Below are 21,008 nucleotides of genomic sequence, written 5' to 3'. Positions count from 1 at the left end.
GAAAACAGAATGAATAGGTATAGTGGTTAATATTTCTGATATTAAACATATACACTCAGTGGCCACTTTATTAGGTACATCTATACAGCTGCTTGTTAATACAAATATCTAATCAGCCAATCATGTGGCAGCAACTCAATGTATAAAAGCATGCAGACATGGTCAAGAGGTTCAGTGGTTGATCAAACCAAACATCAGAATGGGGAAGAAATGTGATCCAAGTCACTTTGACTGTGGTCCTACATGGATTGTTTTGAGTATCCCAGAAACTGCTGATCTGCTGGGATTTTTCATGCATAACAATATCTAGAGCTTACTGAGAATGGCGTGAAAGTCAAAAGGCATCCAGTAAGCAGCAGTTCTTTTGGAGGAAAAAAGCCTTGCTAATGAGAGAGATCAGAGGAGATTGGCCAGAGTAATTCAAGCTGACAGGGAGGCAACAGCAACTGAAATAACCATGTGTTATAACAGGGGTTTGCTCAAGAGTATCACTGAACACATAACATGTTGAACTTTGAAGTGGATGGGCTACCGTGGCAGAAGATCATGAACATACACTCAGTGGCCACATTATTAGGTGCAGGAGGTACCTAATAAAGTGGCTACTGAGTGTAACCAGGGGGTTATACCAGAACTTTTCTAGCACAGTGGCATATATAGATGAGTTGCTACCCCACAGCAGCAAATCATGACCAATGGTGCGATGCATGGGGTTTCCAGGTTTTCCTCTTGACTATGTTCCTCCCAAATCCCAAAAATATCAGATTGGTAGGTTGATTGGCCAATATAAATTGACCCTGGTGTGTTGAGAATGGTAGAATATGGAGAGTAGCTGAAGGAAATCTGTGGAGAATAAACCAGGTTAGGATAGGATTGGAGTAAAAATGGACAGAGTGGGGCCGAAGGGCTTCTTTCTGTGCTATTTTTCTCTACGACTCCATGACATAAAGGAACAAGGAATCTGGTGACCAGTCGGAATTGTGAACACGAGGCACAAGATCAGCCAGGATCCTATTGAAAGGGAGAGCAGGCTTGATGTGCTTGAACCCTTTTAAGTTATTGTCCATTCATAACCTCACTTCATACATCATAATTTGTGATGGTTATGGGGATGTTGTGTGGTCCCGTGGCCCTGAAAGTAAACGATTGTGCAGGAGCGAAAAACTGAGATTAGCTGAATAGCACTTTTTTTTACCCAGCATAACATGTTCATTTCTGTGTAATAGATCTCTATGATTCCTTGAATATGGACATTTGATTGCAATAGGATATTGCATTTCTAAGCTTGCCTGATCAATTCATATTATACGTGACCTTTTGAACTTTCTGAGAACGCTTACCTTGAGTCCCCGAGAAACCCTTTCATTGATTCAATCAATAACACTCAGACCAAATCACACATACAAATCTATCGCCCCATAGGGATGTAAACAATTTCTTATCAATGCTTTTAATCTTCAAGGAATTTTCAGGGAAAGCGTTTGTATTACCTGAGCAAATGCAATAAAGAGAAGTTGATTATGCGTGTATTTAAGGCCCGGAAGGGGACGTTCAGGACCATGATCCCGAATCCATTTCTGATATGCCTGGAATATAAGGAAGACGGCTATTGGCTATATAACATTTCACAAAGTGAAAATTATTTATGTGGATTACAAGTTTACTTACGTAGTAGGCAAGTTTAAGTCCTCCCATATCAGCAATGTTTTCTCCGAGTGTGAGTTGGCCATTGACCTGCAGAGGGAGACAAATAGTGTTGAAGGATGTTGATCTGGGATCATCACCAGATGCGCAATTATTCTCTTTAAAATCCAATAGAGTTTTCATTGATGTCACAGGTATCCTGAAATTGTATGGGGGTCACATGGGGTGGCTATTTGAAATTTTGACTCCTATTTCTCGTTTTGCTGGATCATTTTTCTATTATGAAATTTTGTTACCAGATGGCAGATTCAGAATTAGATTTGGTATCACTGACTTATATGACATGAAATTTGTTGGTCAGTGGCACCAGCACAATACAATGACATAAAATGACCATAAATTGCAAAAATAAATAAATTGTGCAACAAAGGATGAACAAGCTAGTGTTTGTGCAATTAGCTATTTATCACTGATTGATATTATAATTAGCACATGCTGTCTGAATGAGTTGCCCCTTAAATTAACTTGCCTTACTCATCAGGCTTCAACGCATATGCACAATTCAAGGAAGTGACTTTTGATGGATCAACACACTCCCATTTCAAGGAGGACTCAAGATTTACTTCCACTCGTTGTCTCATCTTGGTGCAAACATGACGTGGGAATTTGGATTCTGATACTCAGTAAAGTTTGTACCTATTGGAAAATCTTCCCATTCAAATCACATTCTCTTGAATTTGAATTTATTGAAATCTTACATCCATCCCTCAACGTGAGGGAGTGAAAATTTTTGCATTATGACCCCATCGCAATGTATAGACATGTGAATTTTAAGTCTAATGGCTTGTAGAAAGAAGCTGTCCTGTAGCCTGTTGGTCCTGGCTTTAATGCTGTGGTACTGTTTGCCAGATGGAAGCGGCTGAAGCAGTTTATGGTTGGGGGTGACTAGTGTCCCCAGTGATCTTCCAGGCCGCCTTTCTGCACCTGCTGCTGTAAATGTCCTCAGTAGAGGGAAGTTCACACCCACAGATGCGCTGGGCTGTCTGTACCACTCTCTGCAGTGCCCAGTGATCAAGGTTGGTGCGGTTCCCGTACCAGACAGTGATACAGCCAGTCAGGGTGCTCTCAGTGGTGCCCCTGTAGGAGGTCTTGAGGATCTGGGGGATCATGCTGAACTTCTTCAGTCACTTGAGGTGGAAGAGATGCTGCTGTGACTTTTTTTGCCACACAGCCGGTGTGTACAGTCCAGGTGAAATCATCGGTGATGTGTATACTGAGGAACTTGAAACTACTCACACTCTCAACTGCAGACCCATTATTATTAAAACAGACCGTGTATGAACTCTGTCAAAACTTTGTGACATTCTGACTGTGTAGTGTTTTATGTCAAAAGAACACGATATTGTTTCACAAAAATACTGTTTAAAACAGATACGTGTCCTTTTCTCTTACTTCATGGTGCATGTCAGTCATGGCATTCTTGCTTCTGATTCCTAAGGCCATGGACTCCGAGACCCAAACTCAAAAGTCTACTTGACACACTAATGCAATTCTTCTGAAGTGTGTACTTTTGGGAGTGCTTTCTTTAGGATGAGATAATAAACCGAGGCCACATCAAATCTCTGAAGTGAATGAAAAAGACCTCATTGCATTAGTTGAAGGAGGAAACAAATGGGTCTGCTGACCAACATCACCAAAACAAAGTCTTTTATAAAGTGTTATTTTTGGGACTTCTGTGTACTAACCCTAACTCTTGTGGTTGCTACAATCATAATTAGACTTCCAAAACCATTCCGTAAAGTACCCATGATGTGTTTTGGGAGCTTTGTAATAAATACTAATTTTTCTTGCTTTCCATTGTTTTATATACGTGATGAATTCAGAATCAGGTTTAATATCACTGGCATAGGTCGTGAAATGTGTTGTTTTGTGGCAGCAGTACATTGCAATACGTAATAATAAAAACTATAAATTACAATAATTGCTGTATATATAAAAATAAAATTAAGTAGTGCAAAAACAGGGGAGAATAGTGAGGCAAACAACAGGTATTCTGCAGATGCTGGAAATTCAAGCAACACACATCAAAGTTGCTGGTGAACGCAGCAGGCCAGGCAGCATCTCTAGGAAGAGGTACAGTCGACTTCTCAGGCCAAGACCCTTCGTCAGGACTAACTGAAGGAAGAGTGAGTAAGAGATTTGAAAGTTGGAGGGGGAGGGGGAGATCCAAAATGATAGGAGAAGACAGGAGGGGGAGGGATGAAGCCAAGAGCTGGACAGGTGATAGGCAAAAGGGATACGAGAGGATCATGGGACAGGAGGTCTGGGAAGAAAGACAGGGGGGGGGGAACCAGAGGATGGGCAAGGGGTATATTCAGAGGGACAGAGGGAGAAAAAGGAGAGTGAGAGAAAGAATGTGTGTATAAAAATAAATAACGGATGGGGTACGAGGGGGAGGTGGGGCATTAGCGGAAGTTAGAGAAGTCGATGTTCATGCCATCAGGTTGGAGGCTACCCAGTCGGAATATAAGGTGTTGTTCCTCCAACCTGAGTGTGGCTTCATCTTTACAGTAGAGGAGGCCGTGGATAGACATGTCAGAATGGGACTGGGATGTGGAATTAGAATAGTGAGGTAATATTTAGGGGTTCATTGTCCATTCAGAAATCTGATAATAGAGGGGAAGAAGCCATTCCTGAAACATTGAGAGAGTGTCTTCTCTTCAGGCTTCTGTACCTCCTTTTTGATGGTAGCAATAAGAAGAGAGCTTGTCCTGGGTGGTAGAGGTCCTCAATGAGGGATGCTGCCTGTTTGAGGCATCGCCTTTTGAAGATGTCTTTGATGCTTGGGAGGCTAGTGAGCATGATGGAGCTGGTTGAGTTTAGAACCTTCTGCAGTTTTATTCTGATCCTGTGCAGTGGTCCCTCCATACCAGATGGTGACGCATTAGCAATAATACTTTCCATGGTATATCTTGTGGGGATTGGCTGTGGTCTTTCGTGACATACCAAACCTCTTCCAATCTCCTAATGAAGTATAAGTGCTGTCATGCCTTGTTGTAATTGCATCAGTATGTTGGGCCCATGATGGATCTTCAAAGACTTTGACACACAGGAACTTGAAATTGCTCACCCTTTCCACTGCTGATCCCTTGATGAGTACTGGTATATGTTCCTTGGCTTCCCCTTCCTAAAGTCCACAATCAATTCTTCGACCTTACTGACGTTGACTGTAAGGTTGTTGTTTCGACACAACTTAACCAGCTGATCTATCTCATTCCGGTACGCCTCCTCATCACCATCTGAAATTCTGCGAACAATAGATATGTCATTGGCAAGTTTACAGTTATAGATTGCATTTGAGCTGTGCCTAGCCACAAAGTCAGGGGTGTAGAAAGAGTTAGAGCAGTGGGCTGAGCACATATCCTTGAGGTGCGCCGGTGTCAATTATCAGCGAGGAGATGTTATTTCTGATCCACGCAAACTGTGGTTCTCCCGGCGAGGAAATCAAGGACCCAGTTGCAACGGGAGGTACAGTGGTCCAAGTTTTGAAGTTTGCTGATTCTCCATGTTGAATGCTGAGCTGTAATCAATAAACAGCAGCCTGACGTTGGTACTATTATCGTCCAGAAGATCCAAGACCAAGTAGAGAGCCAGTGAGATTTCATCCGCTGTAGATCTATTGTGGCGATAAGCAGATTGCAGTGGGTCCAGGTCCTTGCTAAGGCAGGAGTTGATTCTAGCCATGACCAACCTCTCAAATCACTTCATCACAGAAGATGGTGAAGTGGGCAACAATTATTGATGCAGCTCACCCTGTTCTTTCTGCTCACTGGTATGATTGACACCCTTTCAAATCAGGTAGGAACCTTCAATTGCAGCAGTGGGAGACTGAAGATGTCCTTAAACACACCCACCAGTTAGTTGGACTTACGGTGGTTCAGCCTCTTAAAAGATATTCAGATGTTGGCCTCTGAGACAGAAGTCACAGGGTCACCAGGTGCTGCAGCGATTTGCACAAGTCTAATTTTATTCTCCTTTTCAAAGCATGCGTAAAAGGTGTTGAGCTCATCTGGGAGCGAAGCATCACAACCATTCATGATCTTAGGTTTTGCTTTGTAGGAAGAAATGACCTGCAAACCCTACCAGAGCCAACGTGCATCCGCTTCTATCTCTAACCTCAGTTGGAATTGTTTTTTCACCCTTAGAGTAGCCTTCCATAGGTCATACCTGGACTTCTTGTATAGTTCTGGATCATCAGTCTTGAATGCCGCAGATCTTGTCCTCAGCAGACTATGAATGTTCTGTTTCAGCCATGATTTTTCAGTTTGGTTAAGTCCTGTATGTTCTCAAAGACATTCACTCACCCATAGAGGTCTTGATGAAATTGGTGACAACTGGGGTGTATTCATTCAGTCTCGAAAATGAATCTTTGAATATTGTGCAGTTTGCCGACTCAAAGCAGCCCTGTAAGTGTTCCTCCACATCCCTTTACCATACCTTCTTGGTCCTCACCACTGGTGCTGCGGTCTCTGTCTATTCGCTGGGAGTAGAAGTACAGCCAGGTGATTGGACTTTTCAAAGTGTGGGTGTGGGATGGCACCTTAAGTGTCCTTGATGGTGGTATAACAGTGGTCATGTGTATTAGCTCCTCTGGTTCCACAGGTGCTATGTTGGTGGTTGTTGCTCAGAGACTTCTTCAAGCTGGCCTGGTTGAAATCTCCTACTATAATAGAGAAGGCGTCAGAGTATGTAGTTTCATGGCTGCTGATTACATTGCTCAGCTCCTCCTGTTCTGCCCTACATTGGCCTGAGGAGGAATATACACCACTAGCAGGATGATGATGGAAAGCTCCCTCAACAGATAAAATGGATGACATTTGACCACTAGATGTTCCGGATCGGGTGAACAGAACTAGGACAAAACCACAGTGTCTGTTCATCACAATGAGTTCATCATAAAGCATACTCCACCTTCTCTTCCTCAAAAAGACTGAGCTGTCCTTTCTTTGCAGAGAATGGTGAAGCCATTGGGCTGCAGCGCTGCATCTGAAATTGGGGGTGTGAGCCATGTTTCTATGAAGCAGAGTACACAGCAGTCCCTGATATTCCTCTGATATAGCAATCATTCTCGGAGGCTTGAACTAAAGTTCGTGGTAATCTTGAATTTGGGCTTAGAAAGTGAAAACACCCAAAAAACATAACTGCCAAAATGTGCATTTGGGATACTTTTGTTGTTAATCCAAATGAGTTTTCTAACGTCATCTACCATACTGTCCAATATCAGGCAGATTAGAAAATCAGAGCTTGTTGGGTTTTGGAATTAATGTAGTGGACCCACCATGGAGAAAACATTATTGTGATATTATGATTAAAATACTTTCTACCATATGTGTGATCAGCATCATTATATTCCTCTCAGTTACAACATGTTTTGTGGTTTGTGGTGAGGTCTTCACAACTGGTGATCTCATGGATTGATGTAGCACATGTATTGGTAAAATTGGTGTTCCTGAACTACTGCCATCAATGGCTTATTGGCTGTTTACCTAATGCCTATTTGTTGGCTTTAGAGGAGTGGCTTCGGCAGCCATGCCATTCTGGGCATGGGCAAAGTTGGGTTACTAATCTGCTAGACAACAGGTTAAATTTTTCCAACCATAAGTTAGGATAGCTGACTCATGGAAGCTATCATAACTGGCATACTTAAAATAACAATTGCCTTATAACTTCTTCTCGACTTCCTGAGTTGCATATCTGCCATCTTAGACATTTCAGCCATTTTCTTACCTTATGTGAGGTGAGGGCCTCTGTCAGTCAGAGCTGACCATGGATATTGTGTCCCAGCTGTCTGGATCGCAAGCCAGGGCAGTACGATATGGAGAGCAATCTGTTGCTCATGCAGCAAGCTCCCACTCTCCACACAACTGATGAACCCAAAGGAACAGCAGAAATGGATACGGTCTGGTACCAGCAATGTTGCAGGAGTTGCCAGTCAGCATTGAACTCAATGTAGGACTGCCTCAGGGACCCCAGCTTCAGACTTTTCCCTTGGGGTTTACTTTTGAAGCCTTCCCCATGAGTGGGCATAGGTTAAGATCAGAGTTCTCCTTCTCCTAGATGAGCTGCCAACCACGGCTGGCAAGCCCCATCTGCCCAAACTGACTGGTTTTAAGGCGCCAGTAAGAAGAAGGCCTTTGAACCTTCTTCGGTCAGTAGAAAAGGTTATGCCGGGCTTGATAGCTAAACCACAGGAGCTGGACTTGGTGTTAAATGCTATTTGAAGTGCACGCCATTGGGAGCATTTAATAGGTAGAGGGAGTTTGTCCCCATTACCACCTCTGGCTATAACAACCTTAAGGAAATTTGAAAGATGCGTGGTTTAAACATATATCTGTCTTTTTAAAGCAGTCTTTATGAATGTAACTGATCCAATATGCAAAGTGTTTACAACTCACATGAAATAAACTTCTTACCCTTTGATCGTAAACAGTAAAGTTTTCATATAGACTTGCAATGCAAAGGGCTCGCTTTATAAATTTATTGTAGGATTCTTCAGTCCACCATTTTTTCAGATTGCCATATTTATCATAATGACTTCCTGAAATCAAACATGTATCATGTCACATCTTTACAATGGCATTTCCCATTTGGTTACCTGCAAGTTTCTCAGCAGAAGGAACTGGTTTTAGACATTGACAAAACATTCAGCACAACCCCTTCCATCATTTCCATTCCCCCAATGTAAAGTTCAAAGTTCATTTATCACCAAAGTATGTCTACATTATACAACCTTGAGACTGCTCTCCTTACAGGCAGCCATCAAACAAAGAAACCCAAAAGAACCCATAAAAAAGAGACCTTCAAACACCCAACGTGCAGAGAGTGAGGAAAAAGACAAATTGTGCAGACAATATAAGTAAGTAAATAGCATTTAGAACTAAAGTGAGTCCTCAGACACGAAGCCTGGAGAAGGCCCACAGCTTCAGCGTCAATTCTGTGCAGAGCGAGTAAACATTGCAGTGCAGTGAGCAGACCCTCGCCTCTGGTCCCGACATCCTGCCTTTTCAATCTATCTGGCCTGTGTTTTACTGCTCCAGTTGAAGTGTCTATTTGGCATGTTATATTTTAACAAAAAAAAAATCCCAGCTGAAGTTCAAAAAATAGGAATTGGATCCAAAAATCGGGCAAGAGTTATATTTTCGCTGGGTTATATATGCCATTTCAACATTGAATGAGAATCAGACATTCTATGAAATGATGTGACATTTTTATGTTCACTGACTCAATGTACCAGATTACATAATTTTGTAGGTCAATAAAAGAGTAGTGCCTCATTAGTAACAGTTACTTTATTCTTTTTTTTGGCATACGAATAAAGCATTTCTGCCAGCTTTACTTATTGCTACCAAGAGAAACACCAGAACATTTCCGGTAGAGGAAGGATACATATATATCAAATGGCGTTGCTCACAGTCCTCCTCTACCATATGTAATGCAAATGACAAATCTGAAACTCAATTTATCTTATTAATTATACAAACGTTTGTATAAAATAATTATTTTTTATTAATTAAATAAAATATGATTTCTTGTCTGAAATGCTCAATCCTATGAAATGGAATCTTTTGATGGCCTCTGTATGTTAGAACAATTTGAGATCTATCAGTACACACATGACTGATCAGTAACTAGCTTTCAAATAAAAGTGTATTCACAGATCAAGAACACATGAAACTGGAACTTGTGGTTGAAATAGGGTATATTTATATATGATTTGATTTTAAAAATTTTAAAAATTAGATCAGTTGATAAGTGAAGCGACAAGGTGAAAAAAACTAATGTTGCAGTCATTTCAAGTTAAAATTTATCAATCTTGTTATGAATTTTCAACTGATTTAGACTTTGCAAAATTTTTTGAGGGAGGTTCCAAATTTCGAACACCTTTTATCTGAACAAAGACCTTCTCTCTCTGCATGAATGGTTCTAATTTTAATTTTCATCTCCTGTACCTGATGTTTGTGTCAATTCCATTTCTTTCCTTGGTTTCATAACCTTTGCCTAATATAAATTCATACATTTCACACTGGACAGCATCTCTTTTAATTTCATCATTTTCTCATATCAAAGGTGCAGTTATGGGGACTTGTATGGAACCCAAGGTATGCTTGTTTTTTTGTGGGATATGTGGAATAGTCTCAAACTCTCCTCCTGGACAGAGAAAGGTAGAATTCTCTCAGTCCTCACCACCCTCAATAGCCTCTATATTCAACAAATCATTCTTTACAGTTTCTCCCAGCTCCAACAGAATTCCATTTATAGGTATGTCTTATCTCCTCTCCCCAATCAGCATTTTGTGACTCCCTGATCCACTCTTCCCTCCAGACACTCCCCTTCTCACTTTCCGACATAACCATAGGAAAAGCAAGATTTGTTATTTCACCTCTTCCCTTTAGAATTAAGGAACTCAAACAGTTTGTCTAGGTGAAGCAGCCAATCACTTGCACTCATTTCAGTTTAATGTACTGCATTCAGTGTTCACGATGTGGCCTCCTCTACACCTGATTTTCCAGATGTCCACCACTTCAATTTTAAAATGCATGCCTACTCTGACCTCTTTACCTATGACGTCTTGCACTTTATCTTCCATCTGAGTATGTTGTGGCATTCCGATTTCAGTATTAAATTCCCCAACATTAGTTCACTTGCTTTTTCCATATGTATCAGAGCAGACTATTGCTATCCACCTGTCTCAGGCTTTCTCTGCCCACTAGTGTAACTTGACCTGCTGGACCTGCCCAATAGTCCTGCTATTAGAAATACAACATACTTCTTTATCCATCACTCTATCTTCCCCCTCCCCAAACCCTTATACTGGACGTCCTCTTCAACTCACCTCGACAGCAATCCTGGTCTCACCCTATTATTGATATTGTCTTTGCCATACTCACTCCCACCTTCTCTGTAATTTAAAATTCCCCTTTCTATCTCTTTCCCAGTTCTGATGAAAGCCCTTTAGCCCTAAACACTGTTCCTCCTTCTACAGATATTACCTGGCCTGAGCGTTTCTAGTTTTTTTTCTGTTTTCATTTCAGATTTCCAGAATCCTTTCCTCAAATCTATCATCACCTGTTTATTTATTAAGAACGACTTATTGATAATCTGTTCTTGGTTGTTCAAATGCTCAGTCAGTCTACCCCAAATAACAGATTACAGTAACTGATCTGCAATTTGCTTTGTATGAATTGCTATGCCGTACCAATAATATCCAATAATACTTCACTTTTTAAAATACTCTCACGTGGAATCACCAATTGATTAAAAATAAAGCAAAGTAAACCGATATCTTCATCACCTTCTCTGATGTAAATTGAATCTACCTAGTTAGCAGGCAGCATGGTAGCGTAGCGGTTATCGCAATGCTTAATAGCGGCAGCTATAAGATTAGGGATTAATTCCTGCCGCTGTCTGCAAGGAGTTTGCATGTTCACCCCATGACCATGTGGGTTTCCTGCGGATGATCTGGTTTCCTCTCACATTCCAAAGATGCACAGTTAGGGTTAGCGAGTTGTGGGCATGCTATGTTAGCAGCAGAAGCATGGCAACTCCTATGGGGGGGGGGTGGCCCAGAATAATTCTTGCTAATCCGATTTGATGCAAATGACACATTTCACTATGTTCTGATGTCCATGGTACAAGTAAAGCTAATCTTTAATTAAAGATCTTTAAAATTTTTCTTTGTCTTTGGATTGACTGGGAAGATCAATATGAAGTAACTATACACTCAGATTAAGCTCATTTTCATTCACCATTAACGTTTTGTCTGTGCCAGTGGTGTAGTGGCATCCACACCCAGACTTTGGGGTGAGATGTTCTGGGTTCGAATCTGGCCGGCTCCTTGCACGAGTTCCACCGTGCTGGGTTGAGCAACAAGCTAGCAACTTGGACTCGTAAAACAGACAAACGCCAAAGAAATGACAAAGTTGCTGCCCGCTGAGTCAAACGAGGGGTGGGAGGAACTTCACTTTTATTCATGTTTTGGTGTGTAAGTAACTTTTAATCCCATGTAGATCTCCAGGACTTCATCAGCAGCACCCAAGTCTGTGACCATGTTTATCTGTAAGAACTTGACTAACTGCCATGAAGAAATTAATGACAATATACTCCTTATAATTACAGCTTGTATATTACAAAAGAAGAGGAAATTATTTGATCCATTCATATGGCTCAGAAAAACAATGCAAGATGTTGCACGAGTCTGATACTTACCCCAGTCATCATAACCATGGGTTAGCTCATGTCCTATAATAGTTCCAATACCTCCAAAATTTAGAGATCTGTAAGTAGATTTTTTTGATATAAAGCACCGTACATATTTTATATGGTAATGAAAACTAATGTATATTTTGTACATGAAAAGCTTTGAAATTGTAGTACTTACTGAGGAAATTCAGGATCATAAAGTGGAGGCTGTAAGATTCCAGCAGGAAATACTGAGGAAGTAAATACAAAGCATCATTTTTAACTGCACCACTGCTTTTACATCTTGATATTTCTGGTTCTTGATAAATTTTATGTAACTATACCCAAGAGTAGACAGTGTGCCCAGGATGAATACGCTCAAAGTGAAAGTAGGTTGGATAGTTAGTGATGAGGATGTTCTAATTCTAACCTGTACTGCCTTGGAGTAAATGCTTTGTTCTGTCAGGATGGAGTCACTGTAGAGTAAAGATTGATTGATCAGAAAAATAACTGTTTAATATTTCTGGAATTATGCCAATTTAGGATTAAAAAATTAGCAAATACTCCAACAGACATATATCTAGTAATAAAGAAATAGAAGCCTTAGCAATACAAGAAACAATCCTTACATTTACAAAAATTACACTTTTTTCTATTTTAAAATAAGAAGATTACAATTAGTAGAAATCTGAAGTAAGATGCTGGGAATACTCAACAAGTCTGAGAGCATCTGTGGAGAAGAGAAAGAGCTATATTTAAGGTCAAGACAGAATGCAGAGATGGAGGAGAAGAAAGAGATGGGTCAGACAAAAGGAATCTCTCATCAGGTGAAGTAAGTGTTGCCCATTACAACAGAGTTGTCTGTTAATATATCTTAGTGAGTAAAGTTAGAGAGGGAGAGAGCACAAACATGTGAAAGCTGTGAAATGCAGACCAGAGATATTGGTGAAATCCGAAATCAAAAGGACAAGGCTGGTGGCATCTGTGGAGAAAGGGAACTGAGTGAATATTCCAGATGGATAACCTCATTACAGAATTAGCCTGTTTTAATACAAGTAGAAAAAGTGGGTTACCTGATATTGTTGAATCAAATTTTGTCCCAACAGCAGAAACATGCCCCAGACAGATTCTGTTCCTTAAGCTTCTGTAGAACAGAGCTGGATGCCAGCTTGAGATAGGTCAGAAAGGGAGTGGGATGGAGAATTAAAATGACAGGCAAATGGTGTGCTAAATGTCATCAATCTGCATTTAATTTTTCCAGTGTAGGGACAGCACACCATGAGCAGCAAATGCAACACAACAGAATGGAAGAAGAGCAAGTGATTTGCTGCTTCACCTGTAAAGCTTGTTTGGGTCTCTGGATGTTGGGTAGGGACAGGTCCGAAAGAGCAGGTGTTGCATTTGCTTTTGCTGCAAAAGCACGGGAAAATGTTGTAAGAAAGGGAGTGGCCGGTGGAGATGGATGAGCGAACCGGGGAGTTGTAAAGGGAGTGGCCCCTTCTGAGCACTCAGAAGGAGGGAGATGTGAGGATGTGTCTCGTAAAGGATGATCAGCTGAATGCAGAAACTGCAGTGGAAGATGAGAAGAAGTTCAAATTTATCCTTGCTAATATTCTATTCTCCTCTCATCTGAGGAGTTATGACAGAAGTGTGTGTCAGAAAAGAATACAGAGTCGATTTCTGTAACAATAGTGAGTGAAGAGCTGTCAACCTAACCTGTCCAATCTTCTTATTATTTACTTGAGGAAGTGACTACCTTTCTTGACAGTGGTGCATACTTTAACTTTCACTAGGCACTTGATAAGTTCCCTTATAAAATTTGTTGATCATTTCAAAGCTGTGATATTTAAGAAATGTCAAGGTGCAGGGCATTTAAATGAATGGAATGGTTCAAATGGGAACAACTGGTTCTTGTATGTGCTCGGAATTTACTGCTTCACGTTATGTGGATGAACTGCTCCTGAAGATTGCTGTAGTGGAAGGATTTCAGTTAATACAAAGATCGATCCAAGAATATGTAACAGTGATATGTATCCAGAACAAATTGCAAAAAATAATGGAATGATTGATCTCGCAGAACAATAAGAACACTTGTGTACATCAACCAGGAATATTGGCTCACAGAAGCAGTACAAATGAAACATTTATTCATTATTAATACAATGAAATATTGATTAGTTTTTACTCACCCATTTGATTTTGTGTAGACAAGTAATAAGCATTTAGAGTTTGAGGAGGAAGCAGCCATCTATAAACAAAGTTATACAAACATTATCGCAATCCTGAACAGAACTATTTCAGTGAAATTATCACCTTCAGTAATGAATACAACACAGCAATTTGTGATTGTAAATCCAGGCATCAGACATATGAGGAAAACATCTGGTTGATTGGCTATTTCTATGCAGTAGTACAGCTAAGATCAGTAGGATGCAAATATCAGCATCCCTCTACTCCATTTCAGTTTCAGATAGCATCACCACTCCAACATTATTACAACTTTTAATATGTAATCTTGGAAAACAAATTAAACAAGCAGAAAACTCACGCAGTCTTGTCCACTTGTTGGCGTATTTTTCTTACTGAGAGTTTAATGTTGTACCTTATGCTGTTAATCACATTCTTAAAATATGTTTTCTCATGGACTTCAAACTAAAACAAAAGAAGAAAAATTAGGATTTACATAAAGACAGAAAATTTATATTTTATTTTTAAAGGGTCACATTTTAAAGAATATACAAAATATTTTTCTTCATTCCTCTTGTCTATTTGGTTAAATGACTATATAGAACAGACAACAGTACAGTACAGCACAGGAACAGTCCCGATGAAGGGTCTTGGTCTGAAATGTTGACTGTTTACTCTTTTCCACAGATGCTGCCTGGCCTGCTGAGTTCCTCCAGCATTTTGTCTGTGTTGCACGGGAATAGGCCTTTCAGCCCACAATGTTGTGCTGAACTAAATAAATTAGTAATCAAATGGCTAACTAATCTCTTCTGCCTATTCAAGCTTCATATCCTTCCATCTTCCTCACATTCACGTGCCTTTCTAAACATCTAAAAAAGTTCCCAATGTACCTGCCTCTAATGCCACCCTAGTCCATGCATTCCAAGCACCCACAACTCTATGTTAAAAAAAAAACAACTTACCCCTCACATCGTCTTTGAAAGGACCCTTTCTCACATTAAATGCACGTCCTTTGGTATTGGAAATTTCAACCCCGGGAAAAAGATACTGACTGTCCACTCTATCTATGACTCTCATAATCTTATAAATCTTATAAATCTCAGAGAGTGGTTGGTGCGTGGAATGCACTGCCTGAGTCAGTGGTGGAGGCAGATACACTAGTGGAATTTAAGAGACTACTAGACATGTATATGGAGGAATTTAAGGTGGGGGGTTATATGGGAGGCAGGGTTTAAGGGTCAGCACAACATTGTGGGCTGAAGGGCCTGTACTATGCTGTTCTATTCTATTTTTTATCCTATCTCACCCACAGCCTCTGCGACTCCAGTGAAAACAACCCAAGTTTGTTTAATGGCTTGTTATAGCACATGCCTTCTAATCCAGGCAACATCCTGGTAATCCTCTACTGTACTCTATCAAAAGCCTCGACAATTTTCCTATAATGGGGTGATCAGTGCTGTACGCAGTACTCCAGATGTGGCCTAACCAGGGTTTTATAAACCTGCAACATAACTTCCTTACTTTTTAAATTCAGGCCCTCAACTAATAAAGATAAGTATGCTATTTACCTTCTTAATCACCCTATCAACCTGTGTAGCCACTTTCAGAGAGCTATGAACTTGGACCCCAAGATCCCTCCAGTCATCAACACTTTCAGGGTCTTGCACTGTCTCTTTAAATTTGTCCCACCAAGGTTCAACACTTCACATTTATCTGGGTTAAACTCCATCTGCCATTTCTCCATCCATATTTGCAACTGATCGACTGCATATCCTGCTATATTCTTTGCCAATCTACTACACCATTCACAACACCACCAATGTCCGTTTCATCTGCAAACTTACTAACCGCCTCCCCGCCCCCGACCCCATCTACATTCTCATCCAGTCATTTACATACATTACAAACAGCAGAGGGGTCCCAGTAAAAATCCCTGTGAAATGTCACTAATCACAAACTTTCAGCTAGAATGATTCTCTCAGTAGCCGAAGGTATATCCCATCAGGCTCTGGGACATATCCACCTTAATGCTCTTTAAGAGACCCTACACTACCATCCTCCTTTACCACAAAATGCCCAGGCATATTAGTATCCCTAGCACTGACCCCTCTATCCTCCATGTCCTTCTCCTTCATAAATACTGATGCAAAATACTCATTAAAGACCTCACCCACATCCTCCACATCCCAGCAAATGTTCCACCCTTTATTCCTGAGTCGCTCTACCCTCTCCCTAGTTATCCTCTTCCTATTGACGTATGTGTAGAATGCCTTGGGACTCTCTTTAATCCTACTTGCCAAGAACTTTTCAGAGCCCCTCCTGGCTTTCCTAATTCCCTTACTTTGTTCTTTTCCAGCATCTTTATAATTCTCAAGGGCTCTGATTCTAGCCTCCTAAACTTTACATACTTTTCCTTTCTTCTTGACTAAATTCGTCACTTTATGACATCCATGGTTCTCTTACTTTGCCATCCTTGTCCTTCTTCCTGGAACATACCTGTGCTGTGCCCTGTGCAGTAGGCCTTTAAACACCCTTCACATGTTGGATCTGGACTTGCCCAAAAACAACTATTCTTAATTAGCTCTCCCTAGCTCCAGCCCAATGCTCTTGTAATTTGTCCTACTCCAATTTAATATTTCCCCGCAAGGTTCATGCTTCTCCTTAAGTTTTAGGATGGCTGGAGATAAAGATTTGTGGTCACTGTTCCCTAACTGCTCAGCCACTGAAACGTCAGTCACCTGACCAGGCTCATTATCCAACGCCAGGTCTAGTACAGCCCCTTCTCTTGTTGGATTATCAGTATATTGATCTATGAAACTGTCCTGGATGTTCCTAAAAAATTCTGCTGGATCTAAACCTCTTGCTCTCAGATGGTCCCAGTTTATATTAAGGAAGTTGAAGTTTCCCATGACAGCATCTTTCATTAATCTGCCTGCATACGTGTTCTCAATGTCTTTGAGGGTCAGTAGTACAATCCCATAAGGGTGATTGCACCCTTCCTATATCTGAGTTCTACCCACACAGGCTCAGTGGACGAGCCCTCCATTATGTCTCTCTGAGTGCATCTGTGATATTGCCCTTGATTAGTAGTGCAACTCCCCCATCTCTTGTACCTCCCCCTCTAACTTTTCTAAAACATTTAAACTCTGGGACATTAAGTATCCGTTCCTATCCCTCTCTGAACTACATCTCTGAAATGGCCACAACATCATAGTTCCATGTACTGGTCCATGTTCTAAGTTCATTTTTTTTTAGGCATCCGTTAGTCTCATGAGACCATGGATTTGCGCCTTGGAAAGTGTCCAGGGCGCAGGCCCGGGCGAGGTTGTATGCAAGACCGGCAGTTGCCCATGCTGCAAGTGTCCCCTGTCCACACCACCGATGTTGTCCAGGGGAAGGGCACTAGGGGCCGATACAGCTTGGCACCAGTGTCGTCGCAGGGCAATGTGTGGTTAAGTGCCTTGCTCAGGGACACAACACGCTGCCTCAGCTGAGGTTCGAACTCACGACCTTCACATCACTAGACCAACACCTTAACCACTTGGCCACGCCAACACACCCTTACACAATACTCTGGGCATTAATAAACATAAACTTCGCTCTATCAGTTCCATCGTATCCATTAATTTGCTCCTGCCTGTTTTTACTGGCCTCGACATTTATCTTCCTCTCCATCCCTCCACATTCTGACCTGGTGTTCTGGTTCCCACCTCCCTGCCAAGCTAGTTTAAACCCTCCAAAGTAGCACTAGGGAACCTCCTGGTCAGGATATTGGTTCCTCTCCAACCCATTCCTTTAGTACAGCGGTCCCCAACCACCGTCCGCGGACCGGTACTGGGCCGCAAAGCATGTGCTACCGGGCCGTGAGGAAACAACTGAGTCAGCTGCACCTTTCCTCATTCCCTGTCACGCACTGCTGAACTTGAACATAGGGTTGCCAACTGTCCCGTATTTGCCGGGACATCCCGTATATTGGGCTAAATTGGTTTGTCCCGTATTTCTCCTGCTAAGGTAGAGCGTTCCTATGAAACCTTTTGTGCCGAAATGGCGTAAAGCAAAGAAGCGATTACCATTAATTTATATGGGAAAAATTTTTGAGTGTTCCCAGACCCAAAAAATAACCCAACAAATCATACCAAATAACACATACAACCAAAAATAAATAACACTAACATATAGTAAAAGCAGGAATATTATGATAAATACACAGCCTATATAAAGTAGAAATAATGTATGTACAGTGTAGTCGGGAAGATGAAGGCGCACATAGGTTCCTGCGCAAGGCTTCATGGTCATGGTAGTCTTTCTTGGGGTAAAGTGTCCCGGGATTTGACTGCTACTTTTGTCCCCTATTTGGGAGTGAGAAAGTTGGCAACCCTAACTGTAAAAGACATGTTCAGGTGAGTTTAACCCTATTTGAACACCTGCCCCCCCCCCACCCACCGGTCAGCCAGTCCACAAGAATATTGTCAATATTAAACCGGTCCACGGTGCAGAAAAAGTTGGGGACCCCTGCTTTAGTACATGTCACCCCTGCCCTTCTTCTGTGCAAGGTATAGTTTAATATTTGCCTCATAATGGCTTAGTGTGCAGCACCTTTGTAGGATGCAGATTCAAATCGTATTCCAGAGACTGAGTACTGAAATCTAGTCTAGCACTCTGAGGTAGTGTCACATTATCAGAGCTGATACCTTTACCTAGAAAACCCTATCTTCAGGTTGCTGTGGAAGGTTATGACATACTTTGAGGAGGAGTAAAGGAATTAACCTCATCAGGAGTTACTCCTCAACAAACATCATCTGATCTGATACTCTGGCCATTGACGTATTTCTTCCATGCTTGACAATGAACTCCCGTACAGGCAATTTATTCTGAGGTTCTTCATAGGAAAAGATTATTAACTGGGTAGCAGAAAAAAGTTCAAGGATATACTCAAAACCTCATTGAAGAAATGTAACAGTCCCTCTAACTTTGACTTAACTTCAAAGTGAAAACCGAGATTTGCATTAGTACCTTGAAGCTCAAGACCATACAACAAAAGAACACAGAAGTTCTTCATAAGTCATGGAAAGTATATATCACCTCTCAAATTGGAGCTACCTTATTTGCCATCTCAGGCCCATCAAAACTGGGTGGAAGAATTTATCCTTGATCTTGACAGACTGTTTAGAGAATAATATGACAATCTAATATATTGGTTCGAAAAGCTGAAACACATCAGTGTTCAAATAATTGTTATTTCTCTTCAAAAACCTGAAGCCAAAATTGTCAGTACTTACTCCATATTCATTGTCAACAGCATTAGTAATTAGTAGAAAGTCTGGATAGCCAACCATGACCATCATATATCGAAGCTGAAAGAGAAAAAAAGAGATATTCAATAATTTATTGAAACAGAGAGGGAAGGCAAAGTTCCCTTATCAAGAAGGGAAATAAGTCCCAATACTGTCTTTACAAATTGCAGGAATATTGTATCAGCTGGAGACCATCCTATTACCATCCTGCCAAAAGCTTAATTAGTACCTACAGTGCAAAATATGATCCGAAGAATATGGTAAACTATAATTATATGATAGATCTTATTCCATTGGCATCAATCTCTTCATGTTTGATACAAAACAAAAATAGAAAATGTTGCAAGTACTCAGCAGGATGCACTACATCGGCGGGAAGTGAAAGAAAGTCAAAGGTTAGGGTCAGAGACACTTCACTAGAACTTCAAATGACACAAAATAAGCCTTGGTTTGGATTATTATTATTGTCAATGTACCAAACTACAGTGAAAATCTTGTCTTACATACTGCTCATTCAGATCAAATCAATACACAGTATACTGAGGTGGAACAAGGTAAAACAATACCAATACAGAATGAAGTGTAAAAGCTCCAGAGAAAGAGTAGACCAGGGCAAGAATGAACAGTCCCTTTGAAATACTGAACAGAAGAGAGAGGGGAAGATGTATCTGATAGTGGAAAGACGTGTTGAGTGAAGAGGATGCTAGGGTAGAAGATGAGGACCAGGGAAACACTGTCCCTGAGTGAGAGCAGAGGAGAGTGAAATACGTTTGTAGATGAGATGTGCTGGTGACCTTGGTTAATAAAGGTAGAGGGGAAGCCACTGTTCAGAAAGAACAAAAACATTTCAGGGGCACCAATATGAAATGCCCCATTATTGGAGCAAATATGATTGAAACAGAGAAAACTAGGGGAATGTAATAGTATTGTTACTGGAGGCAGGATAGATTGAAGAGTAGTCAGGGTAACGTGGGAGTCTCTTTGATGCCTCTTCCCACTCCCACACTAACCTATCAGTCGGTGGCCTCAATATTGTCGCTGTGAGGACCAATGCAAACTTAAGGAATAGAATCTCATCTCCTGTCTGACCTTCCACTTGTCCTCACACTCTGCATTTCGCATCTCCCAAATTAATTTGTCTTGGCTCTTATGTCTAGATTCTCACTTAGATCATTAACCAGACCTTGTTTACACTTTATACCCATGGTTGCACAGTTTTACTGCATCAGAAACATCCCACTCTTCCACCCTCCTTACAGCTTTACAAACTACTTCTGCGTCCTTTTAGGTTCTGATGAAGGGGGTCTCACTTAAAAAATTGACTGTTTCTCTTCCCACAGATACGGCCTAGCCTGATGAGTATTTCCAGCATTTTCTGTTTTCATTTTACATTTCTAGCATCGGCAGTTTCTTTGATCTTCTCTCAGTGATTGATTTTCTATTTCTTTGCAATACGAAGAAGATTTTACTTCAAGTTCATAGCTCAGATGTGGGCATCACAGACAAAGCTGCGGGCTTATTGACCTGTCCTAACTGGCCACGGACAACTGCTGAAAGGTGAGGACAATCCCTTTGTGCTCAAAAGTAAAACTCCAGGGTTTTGAATCAATGATGACAAAGCTTCCAAGTCAGGATGGTTTATAA

General features: G+C 41.0%; 1 protein-coding gene across 1 annotated transcript in view; it reads right to left on the bottom strand.

Annotated features, from left to right (window-relative positions):
* LOC134344771 (endothelin-converting enzyme-like 1) overlaps positions 1-21,008 on the bottom strand; it is a 112,940-nt gene that overhangs the window by 11,282 nt on the left and 80,650 nt on the right. The window contains exons 8-15 of the mRNA XM_063044859.1: positions 19,350-19,424; positions 14,432-14,535; positions 14,073-14,131; positions 12,083-12,134; positions 11,911-11,978; positions 8,118-8,242; positions 1,669-1,734; positions 1,491-1,586 (exon numbers count right to left, since the gene is read on the bottom strand). Coding sequence (XP_062900929.1) covers positions 1,491-1,586; positions 1,669-1,734; positions 8,118-8,242; positions 11,911-11,978; positions 12,083-12,134; positions 14,073-14,131; positions 14,432-14,535; positions 19,350-19,424 — 645 coding nt within the window. The remainder of the gene's footprint in view (positions 1-1,490; positions 1,587-1,668; positions 1,735-8,117; positions 8,243-11,910; positions 11,979-12,082; positions 12,135-14,072; positions 14,132-14,431; positions 14,536-19,349; positions 19,425-21,008) is intronic.

This window comes from Mobula hypostoma, chromosome 4, assembly GCF_963921235.1.
Source record: "Mobula hypostoma chromosome 4, sMobHyp1.1, whole genome shotgun sequence".
Taxonomy (NCBI): domain Eukaryota; kingdom Metazoa; phylum Chordata; class Chondrichthyes; order Myliobatiformes; family Myliobatidae; genus Mobula; species Mobula hypostoma.
The sequence above is the reverse complement of the archived record's forward strand: the minus strand, read 5'-3'. Positions and strand labels throughout refer to the sequence as shown.